Source organism: Monomorium pharaonis, chromosome 2 (assembly GCF_013373865.1).
Source record: "Monomorium pharaonis isolate MP-MQ-018 chromosome 2, ASM1337386v2, whole genome shotgun sequence".
NCBI lineage: Eukaryota > Metazoa > Arthropoda > Insecta > Hymenoptera > Formicidae > Monomorium > Monomorium pharaonis.
In genome coordinates, this window is record NC_050468.1 from 10,252,110 (window position 1) to 10,271,750 (window position 19,641).

The following is a 19,641-nucleotide window of genomic DNA, read 5'->3' on the forward strand; positions in this document are numbered from 1 at the left end:
TATTTTATCTTAAACTTATCTTAAAACTGGAAAAAGTGGCAATTATTATTACAACGTTATCATGATTTTGCAATGTATTTACTAGGGAGCGTGCTTTACAACATTGTACGTTGCAATCTTCCTAAAAATATAATTTTAAATTACTATACTATATGTCTGATTTCGTATCATAAATGCAATTTTGAATCGCATGTCATTTCGAATCTCAAGCACAATTTTTAATTACACGTAATTTTTAATTTTACGCAGTTTAAAATAATCAAAATGTACATAATAAAATTTTGCAAACAATAAAATTTTCAAAAATTATATAAAAAATATATGCAGCATATATACAGCCATATAAAAATTCGTGAAACTTTAATTTTCTACATTTAGGTATTTGACAAATAAACACTTCATTTCAAATGTAATTTTGAGCAGGTGTTTACGATCTTTAATTGCAGATGTGATTTAAAATTGTATGCAAATTTGCGGTTAAAAATTCAAGTGCATTGCAATTCAAGAAAAAAAAATTGCTAATGACGTATCGCAAAATCACACATCTCTGCCGCGATCGTGTTTCCATATCCTTCCAAATATAGCCGTAAACGGGAATCGTAACAGAGGCTATAATTTTGACGCGCTGAACTTTCGTTTTGCCGCAAACGCATATACGCGGGGCGCATATCTGGCATATCAATCATCGAGATCGCGTCGCACCGGCGGAACGTAAATATCATTTTCGCGTGTCCGACGAGGCACCGGAATTCGCACTCATCGGGTATACCTCGTCAGTCCCGATCTCCGGTTTATGGAGTGCATCTCACTCTCCCGTTTGCTTCTCGCGTGAACGCGAACACGACGGCGACGGCGACGGGTAGAGAATCAACGCGGGCAGCCGGTAAGTGGGCTGTCACAGCTCCTCCTTAGAATCTCCAAGTCGGCAATCGCGCGGTTTGCGCGCGGACAAAGCGCGGCGACAACGCAAGTTCTGGTTCTTACGTTATGCATGTGCGACATAAGCATAACGCGAAGGAGAACACGGGTAGATGATATCGTAGATGCACCTCGGGACCGGCGGGGCGTCTCGACGCGATTCTTTGTCCTCGATCCCGGCCGCTCGTTTCCCTCTGGTCGCGGTCACTCCCCCCTCGACCCCGACTGCGCGCATTTCACGGGAATATTATCTAGTCTTGCCTATCCGTGCCCAATCTCGTGCATCAATCCCGCCGAGTTTGCAAAATTGTGCGCCGCCGGCGAGGCCAAGGTGTACACGTAATTCGCGACAAAAGGTTACGCACGTGCGTGGATGCGTATCGTGCCGCTTCTCTGTGCTACAATTCTCGCTACAATTCTGTTGAACTTTATGCGATACCTCGTTTAGCATCTGGCAATGAGACGCGCCTTTTAATCCAAGAATAGTAACCTGGGGTTTTCTTACATTCCAGTGTTGCAAAAATACAGCATACTTTTTTATAATTCATCCATACCCCTTTCTCATTCCGAAACTTAATTTGTACAACGTAAGTAAATTATAACTCATAGTACAGATTTGTTGAATTGAGCACAATATTCTAGGTAATCATTTACATTATAAAATCAATCAAATATAATAGAAATTTATATTGTAAATTTGAAATAATAATATAAGCTTTTGAATGAAATTTTAGTTAAAAAATATTATAAGTTATTAATATTTTTATGTTCATACAATATAAAAGGTTTATATCATATTTCTATAAATATTTATTTTTATTGAAAAATACTTTGTATAATTATTCTATAACATTTTTTATGTATTAAATAAGTATGATAAGAATAAATTTTAATCATTCTGCACAAGAACATATACAACATAAAAAACTTTATTAATACATTACTTCTAACCGACCGTAATATGTTAAACATATCAATGAGTTGTAAATCGCTTATAACGATCAAACATTGGATCTTAGTGATGGATATGATTTTTTTCTCTATTAAATTTAATTTTCTTTGGCTTTTATTTTAAACTGCACGCCGACAGAATTCGTCGGACTTAAAATACAGTTAATAAGCTAAATTTCGAGTCTCGAGAACATAAATAACTTTACATGATAACAACTTACAATCAATCTTAATTTAAAGTACTATGAAATGAATATTGTATAAATTTTATTTCTTTTTTGATAACTACTTCTTACGAATTTTTAAATATACAATTTCAACGCGAAAACTGACAACATAAAGCATTTTATTAACGAAAGAAATATTGTCATAATAACCTGTTTAATGTGTTTTTCCATTTGTTTAACTTTTTTCTCATTTTTTCCCCGAAAATATTGACTCTACATAATAATATTAATAAATTATAGAGCAATCAATAATACATAATATATCGTAGTTAATAACAACGACTTTTAATTGAAATGTAAAAATTACATTCCACGCAAAAAGAGAGGATGACTAAAAAGGGAGCGTAGTTATTAAAATTTTAATTTTTTGAACATGAAGTTGACTTACGTTGGACGCTCGAAGGCGAAAGCAACGATGTTTCTGCCCAACTCAGAGAGAAGGATGTTCGTGCGACTATTGCGACGCGCTCGATCATTACTCGTCGTTTCATTAGAATATCGCCGATAAAGGGGGTTTAATTACAAAGGCACCGCCTCGCTTCCGTTCCACGGACACACATACGCGCGCAGGGCTCTGCGTGCCGCACGCATATATACCCGCCCTTCTGGCACTCTCGGTTCTCGTGTATTTCTGCACATCAAGGCTGATTAGTAAGGTCGTTTTCTTAATCACGAGGCATCGTTAATAAGAATCGCCGCTATTACAGGCGCGTGATTGTACAGTTAACGAGAGCTCCGGTACGTGGTGTACACAAGGTGTGCCGTAATAGTTTTTAACCCTTTGGAGAGAGACAGGGAGGGGGGAGGGAAGCCGGAAGTGAATATATATTCCTTAATTTTATACCGGCTAACATCACACAATAATATATGCGCATAATACATAACGGGACATTGTAGACATTATTATGTTCGTGTAATGTAATAACACATTAGAATTCACAAGGTTGCGATATACAAATTAAGATTAAATATTTTGACAATTCTTTCTTAACTTTTTTATTTTTTCCTTTTATCAGTAACTACGATCATATGCGTCTAAATGAATAGGCGAGAGACGCGAACGTCTCTCTGTCACGAGATACGTACGTGTTTCATAGCCTCTCTCTCTCTCTCCCATGGGGTAGCTTTGAAAGTACACGGGAAATTACGGTCGATCATAAATTAAGGCAGAATTTATCGCGTCGGTTACTAATTGGTCGTTGAATAAATATAGAGGCACGTGTTCCGGACGGTGCCCCGCGCCAACGTTGGCAGGGACAGATTACGATTTCGCCTGAACGTCTGTTAAAAAGGTTTCGCATGAAGCGCGCGTGTCGTGCGTTTTGATCCTATCCGATCGTAAAGAGCTTACAGCGGGAAAGCGTTAAATGCACTCCGACGTTGCGACGCCTCCATTAATATGTGCCGGCGCGTTTAAAATACGGTATTTAATCCGGGTCGACGAGAACGGGGACCGCGCCGCGCGAACGTTGGAAATCCGCGGAATAACGTGCCGCTAAAAGGCTTTTGAGAATCGTCTATTCGGCGCGCAGGTGAATAATATATCGCGGACGAATGCATTAACACGGATAGATACTTTCGTGGCTATTAAATATATATAACGTTCTGTATATTTATCGACGATTTTCGCGAATATCTGAGCCGTTTATTAAACGCAATTAACCAAGTATGTTCACATCAATTTAAAACTGAAATAGTAATGTATACTTTGATATATGTTCTATACAGAGTGTTTCATAACACGTGAGCATAATTTCAAAAATAATTTTAAAATATAATAATAACACAAAAACTTTATATACATTATTAGACAGTTTTTAAGTTATCGAGATACAGATTTATTAACTGTAACAGGTGAAAAATATCAGACATTTATTATTTTATAATTATAGGTAAATACTATTCTCCTAATTATAGTATTCGTTCAGAATATCCATTTTCTGCTTGTAAACACGCTATTACTCTTTGTATCCCATTTATTGTTTTGCCTAAATGGCCTATTTTGGTAAAATTTGAATTAGCAATTCATATAATATATTCACTTAACAATAAAATTTTAAAATTACAAAATTTACTAACAAAAGTTATAAATGTTTAATGTTCTTTACTTGTATTAGAATATTACTAATAAAAATTAATTTTAAAAATTATATTTGTTATGAAACATTTTGTAACTGAACATATATTATTGTTTATTAGTTTGGGAAGACTTATAGCTTCTTGTATTTATATATTTTTGTTACAAAAAGTCGAAAAAAGCTTTTAAAAAATGTTGAAAAAGTTTTACAATTTAGGGTCGGTTGTTCCAACTTCTTCGTGAACTTACATATCAGATAAATATATGTTTGTCTTTATTTATTTAAGAAAAGAAATGAAGATAGACACATGCTTACCTGATAGGTAAATTTACCAAGAAGTTGGAACAACCGGCCCTTAAGAATATTATATATATAATAAAAGTCTTTTTTTTTACTTTTAACTATTTAAATTAGAAAAACAGTTTGTAAAATAAGTTTTTATATAAGAAATTTGTTGTTATTACTAAAAATTACTAATTGCTGTAGAAAACCATTGTTAAAGAGACTTGGAAAGCCTACTTCAAAGTACTTGTTCATTAATTTATGCCATTCATTAATTTTATTTTCATCAAATTCCATTATTTTAAAGCAAAAAAAAAACATTTAAAATATATTATTTTTTAAATTATACTTTAAAAATAAAATATCCCATTGAAAAAAGAAACTTATTACATCTCCCTCATCTAGAATACATATTTGCAACGCAACAATTTTAACGAGGATCGATCTAAACAAAAATACAAAACGTTTCCTACTTAAGCGTAATTATCATGTAACTGTTTCGTGATTACTCTGCATCTCATTTAACATTTACGCGTACGCTTTTATATGTTGCACATAAAAAGAGCGAATGTGGCGATCGTAAAAAAAAAAAAATTCAGTCCAGTCGACGTGCACGCGTTCCCCCGGCGATAACTACAGCGACCGCTGTTACCAGCGGAACGGTTTCGCGTCACGCACGGCCGCCCGCCGCCGTGCGGTTCAGTTCGTCCAAGATGGCGACGCCCAGTGAGCTGTCTCTCGAGGAGATTCGCAACTACCTGCTGGAAAACGGGGGCACGGCGCGCAATCACGACCTGGTGAAGCATTTCAAGCGGTTTCTCACGGACCCGGAAACGCGAGGTGGGTTGACATCCGCGTCGCCGCGTCCCCGCTCGCGGGGTGTGGCCCCGCAACATCCGCATACGCGACGTAAACACGTACAGCGACGACGGCGGACCGCGCGCCGCGGTCGTTTTTTCACCGTGCTGGTGTGCAACGTGCGATTTTTGCGTTACAGTCGAGGCAAGGAATCGTTTCAAGGAGTACGTCAACACCCTGGCTACCATAAAGAACGAGGAGGTAGGTTGACGACGACGGTCCTCTCTCTCTTTTCTCTCTTGCCTTCCCTCCCCTTCCGTCCTGACAGGAGCGACTTGTTGCGCGCCCGACGCGACGTTGCCGGCTCCGCTCGGCTCGCCTCGATCAGCTGAAGGCGCGCGATCAGCTGAAAAATTCTTCCCTCTTTCGGCTATGTTTTGGAGTTGAGCGCTATAAGTGTCACGTGCACTTTGATAGTAGTAAATATTCGAGGAGATAAATCTGTTATCATATGCTTATATTAAACTATGCGTTGGAAGTGAGGATTGAAGATTAGAATTCGTCAAATAATTATAATTTTATACCGTTTTGCTTTGATTGGTAAAATTCTACACGAAGAAAAATGTTCTCAGAAAAGCGATTATTCAGTTTTTAATTTTTTTTTTGAAGTAATTTTTTTAGTATATAATAATACATTTTTTTAATTTTTAACGAGTATATTTTGAGACAAGAAAATATTCTCGCTTAATACAGAAGCAAAAAGTACACTGAGTAATCGCTTTTCTCGACAGTGCAATTGATATTTTTCTTTGTATATACGTATAATCTTCAATTTGCAATCTCCAGTTTAAAATGATTTAGATCCATTAATTTAGATTTTGAAGAGAACACGATTTTGACAATTTTAGAAAAATGTAGAAAGTTTGATGAAAACGACACATTATTTTTCAGTTACGAATACAAAATACCTCGTTAAATCTTATTTACCTATTCCTTTCTTGCGAGAAAATTCTTGAAAAAAAAATTTGTGAAAAATCACATAATCTTTAATCAGTTGCCGGGATTTTAAAATTTGTCGCTTTTTTCTGCAATTAGTAATTGCAGAAAATAAAGTTAACGAAACGCGCGTAAAAAGAAAACGCATGTCGCTCCTGTCGATTGATCCACGTGGAGTGCTTTCAAGGTGAACGTTCCTCAACAGGGTGAAAAGTACTTGGTCCTCAAGAAGAAATACCGGCAGCCCTTCTTAGACCTTTCGCCCCCGAAGCAAGTGGGATCCCCCCTCGCCACCTCCGATTTAGCCACTCCAGTTTCTCCTTTACGCGAGCCACCACCTTACCGGCCGCCACCCCCCGCGCCCCTCAGCCCGTCCTCGAGTATTTCTTCGGGTAATTCTCACGTGAACCTCGAAGAGAGCGCGTCGTCGATTTCTATACGCGTGAAAAATGACGATTTGGAGTCCAGCGCGTCGGCGGTGTCGTCGCCGCCTGTTCCGCCGCGTCGCAAGAGTCAGGACAAACTCAAGGTGGAGAACAAGGAGAACGTCGACAGAAACAGGAACGGCATCCCGGAAGCTGTCATAAAGGTACAAGCCCTTTGTTGACTTATCTTATAAAATATCCGCATCTTGTATTTCCTTGAAACTCACGGCCGTTATCGACGGTCGTCACACTTGACGCGATTTATCGCGGAAGCGATGTGTCACGCCGATGATAAATAATAATTTTTTTTCCTCTGTGAAATTTGTAGTCGTGTACGATGTCACAACATTTGACACGCAATTAGGGCAATGAAATTTCTTATTATACTATATAATCACGTTTTTTATATCATTAAATAAGTTTTCATAATATTAAAATACTTTAAATAAGATATTTTGTATAATATATGGTTGTACAGGCTTATTACATTACGTATGTTTTTCAAGATTATATAGATAATTTTTAGTATTTTTTCCCTATCATTGAGATTGTCTGTTTATCAGTTGTTGTTTGTTTACATCTCTTGAAGACTTATATTTCAACTGTCCGTTCGGATGAAGTCGTCTCTTATTGATCGCGTTTAGATACGTTAAAACTGAGAAATCCGATAAATTGCAGGAAGACGAAGCGGTAACGACGACAAATGCTCCCTCCTCGGCTGAGCAACTCAGCGTTCGTGAACGGATGCAACGCTTCAATCGAATGGCCAGCGAGACCGATCTTCATGCGCGGCCTAACGACACCACGACTGTTCCTCTTAGAAAACGAGCGGATAAGGTAAGTGCATCTTTTTCTATTTTACTATTGCATGCATGGAGAGCGAGAGAACGTTTTTTAGGGGGGAGGGGGGAATCTATACTTTAGATAAATAACTTAAATAATTTTTTTTTAAACAATTAATAATAATGTAGAATTATAGAAGAGCGCGAGAAGCTCTTACGTGGAAAAGATATCGAAGATCACATTGTGCATTTATCGTACGTCGTTTCTCGGAGGAAAACACCTCAGTCAGTTTCTTGGCGAGAGTTAAATCATGACGCCCGTTGTGTTGTGACATCGCCAGGCAGCTTACGTTTTCTAAACACACGCGGGAGACAGGGGGTGGAAGGGGGTCCAGGGCAAAGGGTCCAGGGCTCCGTATTGAATTATCCCGCCGCCGGGGCTTTAAATACTACGGGCGAGCGATTCGGCACGGAGCGATCCACACGCGCGGCCGGCTTATACATCCTTCCGAAGGGCGGGAGGAAGGATGCGGTGTGTACGAGGCTGACTGCCCATCTTGCATACCGAGTAGGCTACTAGGAATCCTTTCTCCATATCCTTTGCACGCGCTCTCGCGACGGTTCTCCCTCTCTCGCGATCTCTTCTGTCTCCCTTTTTCTTTCCATCCTGTCCGTTCGAGTGCCGTTTTACCGCGGCGGAGCAATATTCATCGCATTTGAATATCCTGCGAGCGCGATATCTGGCGTAGCGATCGGGATGTTGCGCCGATGTTGCCGTAAATCATAATTAGCCGCGCCTGAAAATTAAAAGTAGAGAAGGTGGGGGTGAGATCCCGAGATCTCGGGAGGAGAGCTCGGGAAACAGGCTCCTTTCCGCCGCAATCAACAAAGTTGGATGGTGCACCAGGCAGGATGTTGCCGGCCGTCCTGCGCGCGGCCCCGATCCTCCATCATAATTTCGATATATTTATCGGACCTCACGATTAAAGGCGCCGACCGGTTAGGACGCGCCACAAAGGAGGAAAGAAGCGGCCGTTTCACGCTTCCTTCGACCGATTATGACCGGACCGTGATCTCTCGGCTCGCCTCGCGCGTGGCTGCGGCATAATTTGTTTGGCTCTTTCAGGGAAGAATTGAAAATCTCATCGTTGATAAAAAAAAATACATCCAAAATATCTAGTGTAATTCTATCATTTGTATTTAGATATGGTGAGACATTAAAATCTTTTACCATTACAAATAGAAATTGAGAAATTACTTAAGAAATTTACAAAAATTTAACAAGAAAATTAATTAGAATATCGAAGAAAATAAGAAATTAATTATTATTGTCTCGTACTTATGATATTCCGAACTTTACAGCATCTATGTTCCTTCCGCGGATAAAAATTTGGATAAAATGTTAACGGCCGCCAAAGGATTTTGACACATCCTCTGTATACGACAGTTTCGTTACAAAAGGAAACTGTTTATTGCCGCGTGTATACATTGAATGGCCCGTGATAATTATGTATTACTCAGGCGCCACAGCCCAGTCCTGGCGAGCCGCCTTTCATATACGATTTGACCGGGCCGGCCGTTAATTTTTATTGCTTGTAGCGCGGAAAGGGTTTTCGGGTCATGCGGGGAGAATCCTCTCGCCTCCGGACATCCTGTAATCTCCTGGGAAGCCCGTGGGTAGAGCTCGTCGGCCTTTCTTTACAGTAATTATCATGCAACGTAGCCGCGCGATTCCGCCCTTTGCATCCCTAATGACCGTTTCGTCTAGCGCGGTGTCGCGTGCCGCGCCGGTCCGCCGGTCAATTGCCGCGTCAACACATTGTGCGTGGTTGTTCATCATATTTTCTGCGAACGGCTGATCACGAGTCATTGAACGCGTGACAGGCTTGTGAAAGCTGATGACAGCAGGGAAAATAAAGGGATGCGAAAAGATTCGAACGTATAATTCGGAATAACAATATCTGTTGATAATAACAATATGTTTTCAAATTGGAAATTTTTACAAATCTATTATTTGTGTATTTATTTTATAATAATATTAAGTAAGATTTAGATCAATGAATGGCATAAGTAAAAGAAATATGTATATGTTGTTTTCGATCAGCGAATCTTGATGCTGAATAATATTTATATTTTTTTTAAATGCATTTTTTATTTTTTCTTGTAAATAATAAATAATATAAATTAAATTTATTGCCAGTTAATAATAGTGCTACGACCATCTTAAAATAAAACATTGTAAAAATTTATTGTGAAAATATTGGCCTTTAATCAAAATTGACCATCAATTGACGATCAATTTAATTTATGGTACCAATTTCTAACCGCGTTTTGCAATTCAATCCCACTTCGTATCGGCGCGCAACTTATAAAACCGAAAAATGTATTAAGAAATTAATACAAAAGTATTATTCAACACCGACACTTTTAGTGAGACCGAAAATGGCATTTTTTTTCTTTTACTTGTATTTATTTTATTTAATCAAATATATTTTGTATAAATATATATTTACGTATATACGTTTAATCTTTAGATAAAAAGTATCTGAACGTTCAATCATTGAAACATAATGTATTAACATCAATGTAATACACGACTAATGCAGTCGTTTGTAAGCATTATGCTTTTTCAAGTAAAGTTTCTTATGTAAATACGAGAGCAGATGGCGAAATGCCTTACCTCATACTCTCCTGTGAGAATTCTCCGCTGTTGATTCAGTTTTTTACTTTATGTAAAACGTTTCCTTACGAAAATAATAACGAGCTTGCTAGCGTCTTTGACGATCGTTTGTTTCATAACATTGAACAATCTGTTGAATTATTATTAATTGCTGCGGAAATAAAAAGTTTGACAATGTTCACTTGGAAATGTTCGAAGCAGAAGGAGAGAGAATCCCTTTACTTATAGAGAGTGCACCTCGCTTGTACGCTCCCGTATATGCGCGCGCGAGTGCCAACGACGCCTTCGCCGGGACGCCTAACAAGAAGCTCGCTTTTACTTCGGCACCTCGAGGACGCGTTCTAATTAGGATCACGCGTGTTCGCCTCTTATGCGGAGGGCGAGTCTTGTCGAGCGAGCCCCGTCCCTTTCCTCGCGAGCGCGGCAAAGAGAGCACGAGAGGGTGGAAACTCATCGTAAAGGCGCCTAACACGGCCATGCCGAACTTGGAATTTCTGCCGTATAGTTCCGCATACATTAGGGACCTTGGTTGAAACTTGGAGGGTAGTTTGCCTCTCGGCAACGAAAGCAAGCGAGGGCTGAAGTGAAGCGCAGCGTGCTACTGAGGGACGACCAAGGGGGGGTAAAGGGGAGGGGAGGGGGGAAGTTGGGTGTAAACCGCACAAAGTAATCTTACAGAATGTATATGCAAAGAGGTTCAACGACGCGGCGAGGCGAGGCGAGATGAGGAAGCGAGGGCACAGCTTGCACATGATTCTATCCGCGACAATCTCGACAAGACACCTCCGCAGGCAAACTTACTTTGTGCAGCTTACTTCCGAAGCCTCATCGAAGACTCCCGATCTAGGTTGATTATTCCATCTAATTAGCCTCTATGCAATGTTTCTAATTCTTGTTTTTCAAGTAAATTATTTGAAAACAAATTAAATAAGGTCCGATGACAATTCAAACATTAACGTTGATACGACTGTTTGGAAAAACTTGGGAAAAAGATCACTTCCATGTGTTCATTAGCGAACACGTTCGCGAAGATTTTTTTCCTCGCAACGATAATTTAGATTCGAAATGTTAACGTAAGATCAACGAAGGTTAACTCGAAACCATTTCTTTATCGTGCATTCGCGGGCTGGTTATCGTTTAAATCTAAATTGTTGCTACTTCTAAGTATATCTAAATGTCAATCTGTTCAGCGAGCATAAGCGCGCCCTGTTGTTTATTCAAGAAATATTTCTGTCATTAATCAAACTAACGGCATAGAGCACTTGACAGGTGCACCTGGCCGTGGTGGTTTAAGTGCGTTGCTCGGTTTCTGTGCAAAGAGAAAGAAAGAGGAAGAATGATAGATACCGAGGAAACCATTTATTCATTTTAAGTGGTCGGCAGATACGCAGATAGCACGAGCAGTGATGGAAATAAAATCGTTTACATCTTGTTCCTTTAATTAGGCAAATTCACTCGGGCAGGAGTGCCAGTTGATAAGTGTCTTTGAGATAAGCCCCACTCATTACCGTCGGGATTTATCGATATAGCCGATGCGAACGCTCGAGATATCTTAACGTCTCTCCCCCGCGCGTAAATTCCCCCCTCCCCCTTTTTTTTCTTTCCTCTCCATCATCACGCTATCGCGTCGGCGCGTATAACACGGGAAAATCGCGTAAGTGCCGGTGGTCGTGCCGCGAGGAGATGCGTTCGCGTAGCGCCGATATCTCTTGTAGCGCCGAACGTGATTATCGGCTATCGGGACCGTTCGATACGTAATCGAGTAAATTGGCGGCAGCGCTTAAACACCTCGTCGCGCGCGGGGAATAATTAAATATCGCCGGTTAAATTTAATAGCCGGTCGGATAATTGCCGGTTGCGGATGCTAGGGCGATACGCTACGCCCGATGATAGCTCGCCGCGCGCCGGTCTCGTTAATAACTCCGGCTCGTTGAGAGATCTAGTAGACGTGATTCGTGGCGACTCGATTTTCTTGGCACCACCGCCAGATGGGTAGAGAGCGCGATTTACGCATAGTTTTCGTGGTGCCGCGCAACGCGCGCACCAATATAAACAAGCTTGTCTACAGGAGTAGTTAGCACCCACTGTTTCCGTGTAACGGGCGACTAGATACACCTCTAACAGGTTCGCCGACATTTATTCCGGCCTATTACGAGTTAATCTTGAAGGCACACACACCGCCCATTATCATTTAAATTGGTGTCGTTATGCGCGCGCATTAAATTTGTTTGCTCAACTACGACGACGACGACGACGACGACGACGACGCCTCGCTTTGCCTCGCCTCGCCTCACTTCCGCGAGAATTCTTTGGGCCTTTATGTGGTAATATATACGTGGTAGGTAGGGCAGATACCTACACAAAGGGCGCGCACGCGGGGAAAGCAACGGGGCAAGCCGCTTTACAATGGGCTGCTTGTTGTCTTTTCATAATTCCTATCGTCTATCACGTTTCCATACCAACTTAGGCTTCTGGTCTTACACTAATCTATCAACCGCCGCATCTCCTCTTGAAAAAAAGATCACGAGGCGGATAACAAGGTTTCTTTTTCCCTCTTGAAACGTGCGCGTGTGTGTGTATTAAATCAGTCTCGTTGATTGCTTTCCCCGTTACCTGGCGTTCCCGTGGTGAATGGCAGACTCCGGTATTCATCCACGGGAGTCTCGTCTCCCGTAGTGACAGTCCGGAGACTATACTGAAAACTGACTGATTGTGACTGTCATGACAGCGGCAGATGAGGCGCCGCCCTTCCGGATCGTAAGGCCCTTCTTGGTGGTCCCAGTCGTGGGATCAGAATTTTTGTGTTGTCGTCTAGTAGTTTTTCCCTATAATGATCTTTCGTCACGGTGTCGCAAAAACGAATAATTTGGACAGATTACGATAAAATGTGTAACGAGTAGCCCGTCAATTTTTTCGTTTGGTTTTCTTCGAAAGATCGACTCGCATTTTGTTGCGTTATATTGCGCTATGGAGGATCGATTGCACTTTTTATAATCGTTTTTCCATACGCTGTATTTAAATTAAATTCTGCAAATCGGTTTGTTTTTCAGTTTATCCGCGCGCAACTCGCGTTATTTCGAAATCTTTCCGGCTGATCCGAATCTTTCGTGAAAATAATTTGCCATTAGACGGTCTTACATCAGATGGGTCCTACGAGGCCCTAAGTCTGTACTTTATGCGACGGTACGGTAAGCCAGGACCGTACCTTATCAGGGATCTGAGTCCGCAGTGAGCGGCTATTTGTATTCATAAGTCTGCGGGAGGCCGGCGCTCGCTCCCTGGGCACAGTCCTGGGATCGTCCTGGGCTGCACAAGGCCCACGGTGTTCCTCCGGGACGGTCGATCGTTCGCGGTGCAGGAAAGTAGAGAGGAAGATAGAGAAAGAGAGGGAGAGAGAGAAAGGTAAGAGGGACAATAGAGGGCCACGTCATTCAGCTGAGAGGCGCCCTTCTTCGCGGACATCTCGGGACCGTCGACGTACATATGTATGTATGCACGTTCATTCGATCCCGAGAGCTATATGTGCCGTGCGCGTTCGAGAATGTGACCAGTCATCGAGTTATTTAATTTTTCGAGGCACCCCCGCCGCGCGTGTTTGCTCAGCCCCGCTGTGAGCACAAATTACCTCGCGACCGAATCACCTCTGGCAAAATGCCCAAGTCCGCGGCCCGTCCGCCCCCTCTCGTATAACCCAGCGTCTGTTGCCATCAGCGTCGATGACGCTTCTTATCCGCCAATGATCTCCGGGACGGAAGTCCTCGCGGAGAAAGATGGCATGTCTTTCTGTAACCCCGTGTCGATGTGTCAGATGAGATTGGATTGGTCGAATTGCGCGAATAAGAATCTTGAAGATAACCCGACGAACTCGATAAACATTTTGAAAATTAAAATATAAATAGCAGCTCACATAATCTAGAAATATATGTTATTACTTTCTTCAGTTTACTCTTATCGGTGACTTTTAAAATAGAAGAGAAGACTCTCTCGGCTACGAGAAATCTCGTCTGTTATCCATTGATTGTGCAGGTCTTAATTGGCTTCATTAATCCAGACACGGGTGTCCAGAGTTTATTTCTAGCAATCGCGCGAGAATGTCGCTGCAACATCATTTGACCCCCTTACGTACGTAGGACACGGGACCAAAACGGACATGCCCGCGTCCTCCCTCCCGTAGCATGGTCTAGGTGCGCATATATGCGGTCAGTCTACCTCGCTATCTATATGCTAATCCATTGAGATGGTACCCGTAGATTACACCTCGGAATTAGCCCAGAGACCCGGGTATCAGGGCCGCACAGACAGGCCAGGCTGTGTATCTATACGTACCTTTATCCTACCTTATACACGTAACTCACACCGTCGAACGCCCGCTTCTCGCTCTGTACTTACAGCCCATGTACACACGTGCACGCGCACACATCCCCGCGCGTAGAGATCAGACACGCGTGTACAGGTGTGTATACCTGGCGGAACCATCGTGGCTCCAATGTGGTTCGGTATAGGACATGGGTGACTCGGCACTTCCAGTTCGTTAGCCCGTGTTAATAACGTTAAAGAGGATGCGATAAACTCGTTAGGAGACGAAACCGCGCGGGCGGCTAAGCTCGACCTTCATCGCAGTACATCATGGGCTATACAAGAGACTGCGCCAACCGCTTCTTCCTCGCTTCACCGAATCGAATGTCGCAAAGTTTCGGTTCCCGATGAATAAGCATAGTCCAGGACAGGTATCCCTTTACATATTTTTATTTCGGTTAACGTTCTATAATCCTGAAGTCGTTGTCTACGATGTTTGTAAAAAAAAAAAAATCAGAACATTTCTAACGTCGTAACGTCCTTGTGAACAATAACGTACTCCGATCGAAATATACATGTTTTAATTTTCTTATTGGTCACACAATATCGAATATTGGGCTGCGATATAATCGCGCTCGGCACTATTGCACAACTCCGGTGTAGATTAACACGCGTTCGTCACGCCCAGTCATTTCGTGAAACGGTACTCTTTTCGAGAAGTTAATTTCACAACGACTCTATCGCGCCGACGCATCGGCTATTAAGATTTCTTCCGTCCGACAGCTTCCTAACGTATTTGACGTCAGCACTATCGACCTAACGATTTTCATTTATCAACGAACTCTAACTTGTTCATGATATTATACTTTATTACAAGTCTACGCTTTTCTCGTAAAATTATTAATAACTTGTATTAGATACTAAATGCGAGATTTATTTTTCTTAAATCACCTAAACGATACAATTTCGAAAAAAGTACAATTTTAAATAATATAAGTGGATTCTAAGTAATATAAGAATGTAATTTTCAAAGTTTAAGTTTGAGATGTTAACAATTATTTGTTTGTTGGTCTCACTGTATAATAATTGTGTGGGAAATTCTTCCTTTTGTTCAAAGTACAATTACAAAAATGCAGATTTTCAAATGTTTAGATACAAACCTGAACACAAGTATTATTCCTTTTTTCATCCATTTTTCTTCTAACATGACAAAATGTTGACGCTTAAAAGACGATTTATTTGTAATGAAATACAAATTATACCGTATCTGTTCAGAATTATATTGATTGCAGTAACATTTTCGAACATTTTTCTAGAATAATATAAATCATTTAATTGTATCGATAATGAATTCTTTTTTACATTTATATGTTAACTTCAGATTGCAAATTTAATTGCACTAGAATGTAAATGTTTGATTGTCTCTTGTGTTTAGAAAATAAAGGTATATGTTAAGAGGTTCGAAATTGTATTATCTCATCTATTTTTTAAGTATACGGTCGGACTTGATCGTGATATTTCATTGAGAAGGGAAACGCTCTACCATTGGAACCTCTCGAAATTGTGGCATTGCTAGCAGAACAATCGCGCAACGATAATCACACGGCGACAGCCGTGTGCTCGAGCACCGCGCTAAATTTATTAGCTGACGGGAATATGATCGCGCGACGCGTATTGCGGGACCGAGGTACACCGAGGAACACGGTGGGTACGTACGAATATAATCCTGTCAACGAACGGGAGGAGGGGGCGGTGAGGGGTGTGGAGAAGAGGGCCAGTTGAGCGAGCGTGCGGTGTCGATGCCGCCCGTGTTTCCCATCCGGACCAAATTCGACGTGTGCCATCCGCGAAAATACGAGGCGCGGGTTATGAATCACCCTCTACGCCGCCGCGCGAGATAATAATCGTCCGCGATCGCTAATTTCCCCGCCATCGTGTAATTGTTCCGCGCCGACTTGTCGAATTTCGCTTATATATGCGCGACGCTTGTATCCCGTCGCAAAATTAATTTCGTGCAGCCGATTTCACCGAGAGCGACCTAAAAAAAAAGAATGCGTTCATTTCATCGTGTTACAAGCGCGTCGATTTTACGGATTTTACATTGGCTGTTGCGCTTTGTATCGATAAATCGTTATCGAAGAGAAGTATTCTACGTACTTCGTATGAATTACACTCGCCATAAAAAAAAAGAATAAAATTATATTGCATTTACTTGATCGAGGCGACTTCCCTGGTCGACAGACTGGACTGAAATGGGAGGATCGACGATGCGATTAGAGGATTAGTACAACACGAGCCATCGTGGCCGTTTAGCCCTAGCATTTCATCGTCATATTTCGACGCGATTTCATTCGGCTCGCGATTGAACCTTGGATTATGATCCCCGACGATGGAAATGGCGCGTTAGGTAGGTGGGTACCCCGAGATAGGCATTATGGTGGTCGTTGGGAGGCGTCGCCGAACCGAACGCTGAATCACCCAGCGAGAGTTTTCCTGTCAGCGACAGGACGGGCACCGCCATCCGACGAAGCCCCGTGGAATTGCCTCGCACGGCCTCGAAATGAATGCGCGAACGCCCATTAGGGGAATAAATCAGGCCAATGTTATCCGCAGGATCGCATAATCGATCTCGCGCGCTCGACTAATCCGGGCCTAATCGTTTCACGGCGCTGCCGCGACCAGAAAAGTTCCTCCTGAGGGAGGGAGGGAGGATCGTTAGAGGCCGGGTAAGCGGGACTTCCCTGCAGCCGCAGTAAAGATGCGCCTAATTCCTCGATGCATCTTGTATTAGCCCAACATATCTCAAGTGGAATCACACGATTAGCAAACGCATTTAATTTTCATTAAGCCCTACGTGATTGAGATAACATAAAATAAGATTCAACTCTCGCACATATGCCTACGAAGGTGGTATGTCTTGTTCAAAGTTAAATTATGGAACGTCGTTGACGCGATTCAACGAATCGTCACGCTCGCGTAGTGTCGGTTGATAGTCACGTTAAATATACATCTCGCTTTAATCAAGATCGATCCTTCTTGCCGGACCTCTCGGCGCTACAGAGGGACCGCGAGGAAGGGATGAATTGTAGGGCGCGCCGAGTCGCGAAAATGTTTGGTTAGCATTTGGCTTATTGGCCGGCGAATGTTCGTGCGCTGTTAGGCATGTATGGATGGCCCCCAGGTTATAATAAAGCTAATTCCGCGGAGCTCTCGAGGCAGCTCGTGCCGCAACATGTTTTGCCTCTCGTTCTACCACACCCGCCCCGTCCCCCGCTTCGCCCTTCGTCGTCTCACCGATATATCCGCCCCCAGTGCACCACCCCGTTCCCCCGTAATCTCCCTATATCACGTCTCTCACTCTCTTTCGCAGTGCGAGAGTACGCTAGAGCAACCGAATATATTTATACGCCCCCTCGGAGAGGCCAGCGTACGTCTGCTTATTAAAACGTTTCCACCCTGAAGAGAGCGAGCGCGCGTTTGCTATCTGCTTTACACCACGTATTCCTTTTATTGTTCGAGACGTGGGAGAGATGCGGGAAGCGCATGTGTGCGTGTGTGTATGCGTGAGAGAGAGAGAAAGACAGATAGGAGGGCACGAGTAAGCACGTGCATGCCTGCTGAGTAGTTGAGTACCTGCCGCTGGCCACATTCGCGGAATTAGACGCGCGAATGTGCACGGCTTAACTGCCGGGAGAGCGTGTTTTTGAGTCGGCGTTGATGCGCCACGAAGAGCGATAACAATGGGGGATACGATGGGGTGGGTAGGTCGGCTGGCTCGTTACCGTGGCTGCTGATGGCCCCTTTGTATCCATTTCTATGATACTCGGTTCGCCGCTCGCTCGTGCTAGGATCACATCCTAACTGATTATGCGGCTTGTATATGCGTCGCGTCGTTAGCTTTTTATCCGATTACGAATGTGATGTACGAGCGTCCATCTCTGGCATCCATCTATATCCGTTATTACGAGAGAGATTATTTAGCTATCGGAATTATCACGAGATGTGCTTACAGATTGTTTTGTATATAGATTTGTTAATATCTATAACGGGCGAATTAATGGATCTTTGCTTCTGTCTTCGAATATTTCCCGTGCCAGTGATTAATTTGCCTCACGATTATTTCCTTTTTGTGAATCAAACCTTCTTATCGGACTTATAACGTCTTATACGCCTGATAGAGATATTACGAATAAGAAGACGAATTAAATAATCTTGATCCTGACAAGTGCATCACGATCGCGATCGATCGGTTAAGGCGAACTACCTTAACAGGCCTGTTGCATTAATTAATTCCCGCTGATCTCAATTAAAATATTAATTACGACGGAACAATGACTCGCCGAGTGGGTAAAGGGGCCCGGCGACTCGTTCCTCCTCTCGTCTTCGTTCATCGTTTACCCGACGCTTCCCTCTCCTCCCTTTACGCCGTTCATCGACCGTGATGGAGAAACCGCCATTGCGATGCTATTACGATTACTCGAGTCTTATAAGCTTATCTGATAACCACGCCGTTATGGCTCATGGCACATTGTGACTGTGCCATCCCGTCGCTGACTGGTTCGTTTGTCTGATCGTTCTCGTGGAGAAACCTTGCGCCACGAAAGGATGAGAACACATTTACATATCTCCAAGTCCAAGATACGGAACGAACAAGTGTCCCCTGCCCTCGAATCTCATCGAAAATCAATCGTATCGCGCGATCGCCTAAAAATCAATCAGCGATGCACACTTGAAGCGGAATACCAGGCTCTCGCGAATGTTTGACTATTTGCGATTCTCAATATCGAGGTCGAAAATTTTCTCGAGTTCGCTTCCAAGTTTCTCTCTTCTATATCTCTTTGGCTTTCGGTAAAATGCGTCCTCCGTTGCTTGCATAATTTCGCGATAATTTGCATATTAATCTCGTAATGTATGGAGATTTTTTTTTTTTTAAACGAATTGAATTATTATATATTCTTATATACTTCTCTAATAATTGGGGATATTTTATGTATCCTTTTATCATGTGCCCTTCTATATTTATTATTAATAGTAACAGTTGTTACTGCCGCGAGGGAATTAAATTAAAAATTAATTCACCCGCATTCGCTGTTTACCATCGCCAAGCAATAATGTCTTTTTATCGCAAGTACAATTGTTGCATCGCCGATGAGGCATGGCCTCTGTGTGATACATACATATAACAAAGTCCTATCAGCATGCATCTGT

At 42.2% G+C, this 19,641-nt stretch overlaps 1 protein-coding gene across 3 annotated transcripts in view; it reads left to right on the plus strand.

Annotated features, from left to right (window-relative positions):
* The first annotated feature begins 5,138 nt into the window (after positions 1–5,138).
* LOC105832073 (ankyrin repeat domain-containing protein SOWAHC) overlaps positions 5,139–19,641 on the plus strand; it is a 145,558-nt gene continuing 131,055 nt past the window's right edge. For 2 of the 3 annotated variants that reach the window (XR_004962142.1, XM_036282681.1), the window contains exons 1-4: positions 5,170–5,296; positions 5,454–5,515; positions 6,456–6,839; positions 7,354–7,512. Coding sequence is in view for 2 of the 3 variants with exons in the window: in XM_036282681.1 (XP_036138574.1) it covers positions 5,170–5,296; positions 5,454–5,515; positions 6,456–6,839; positions 7,354–7,512 (732 nt within the window). In the remaining variant the exon portion in view is untranslated. Of the gene's footprint in view, positions 5,297–5,453; positions 5,516–6,455; positions 6,840–7,353; positions 7,513–19,641 lie in introns of all 3 variants that reach the window. The other variant, XM_036282680.1, reaches the window with a different exon arrangement.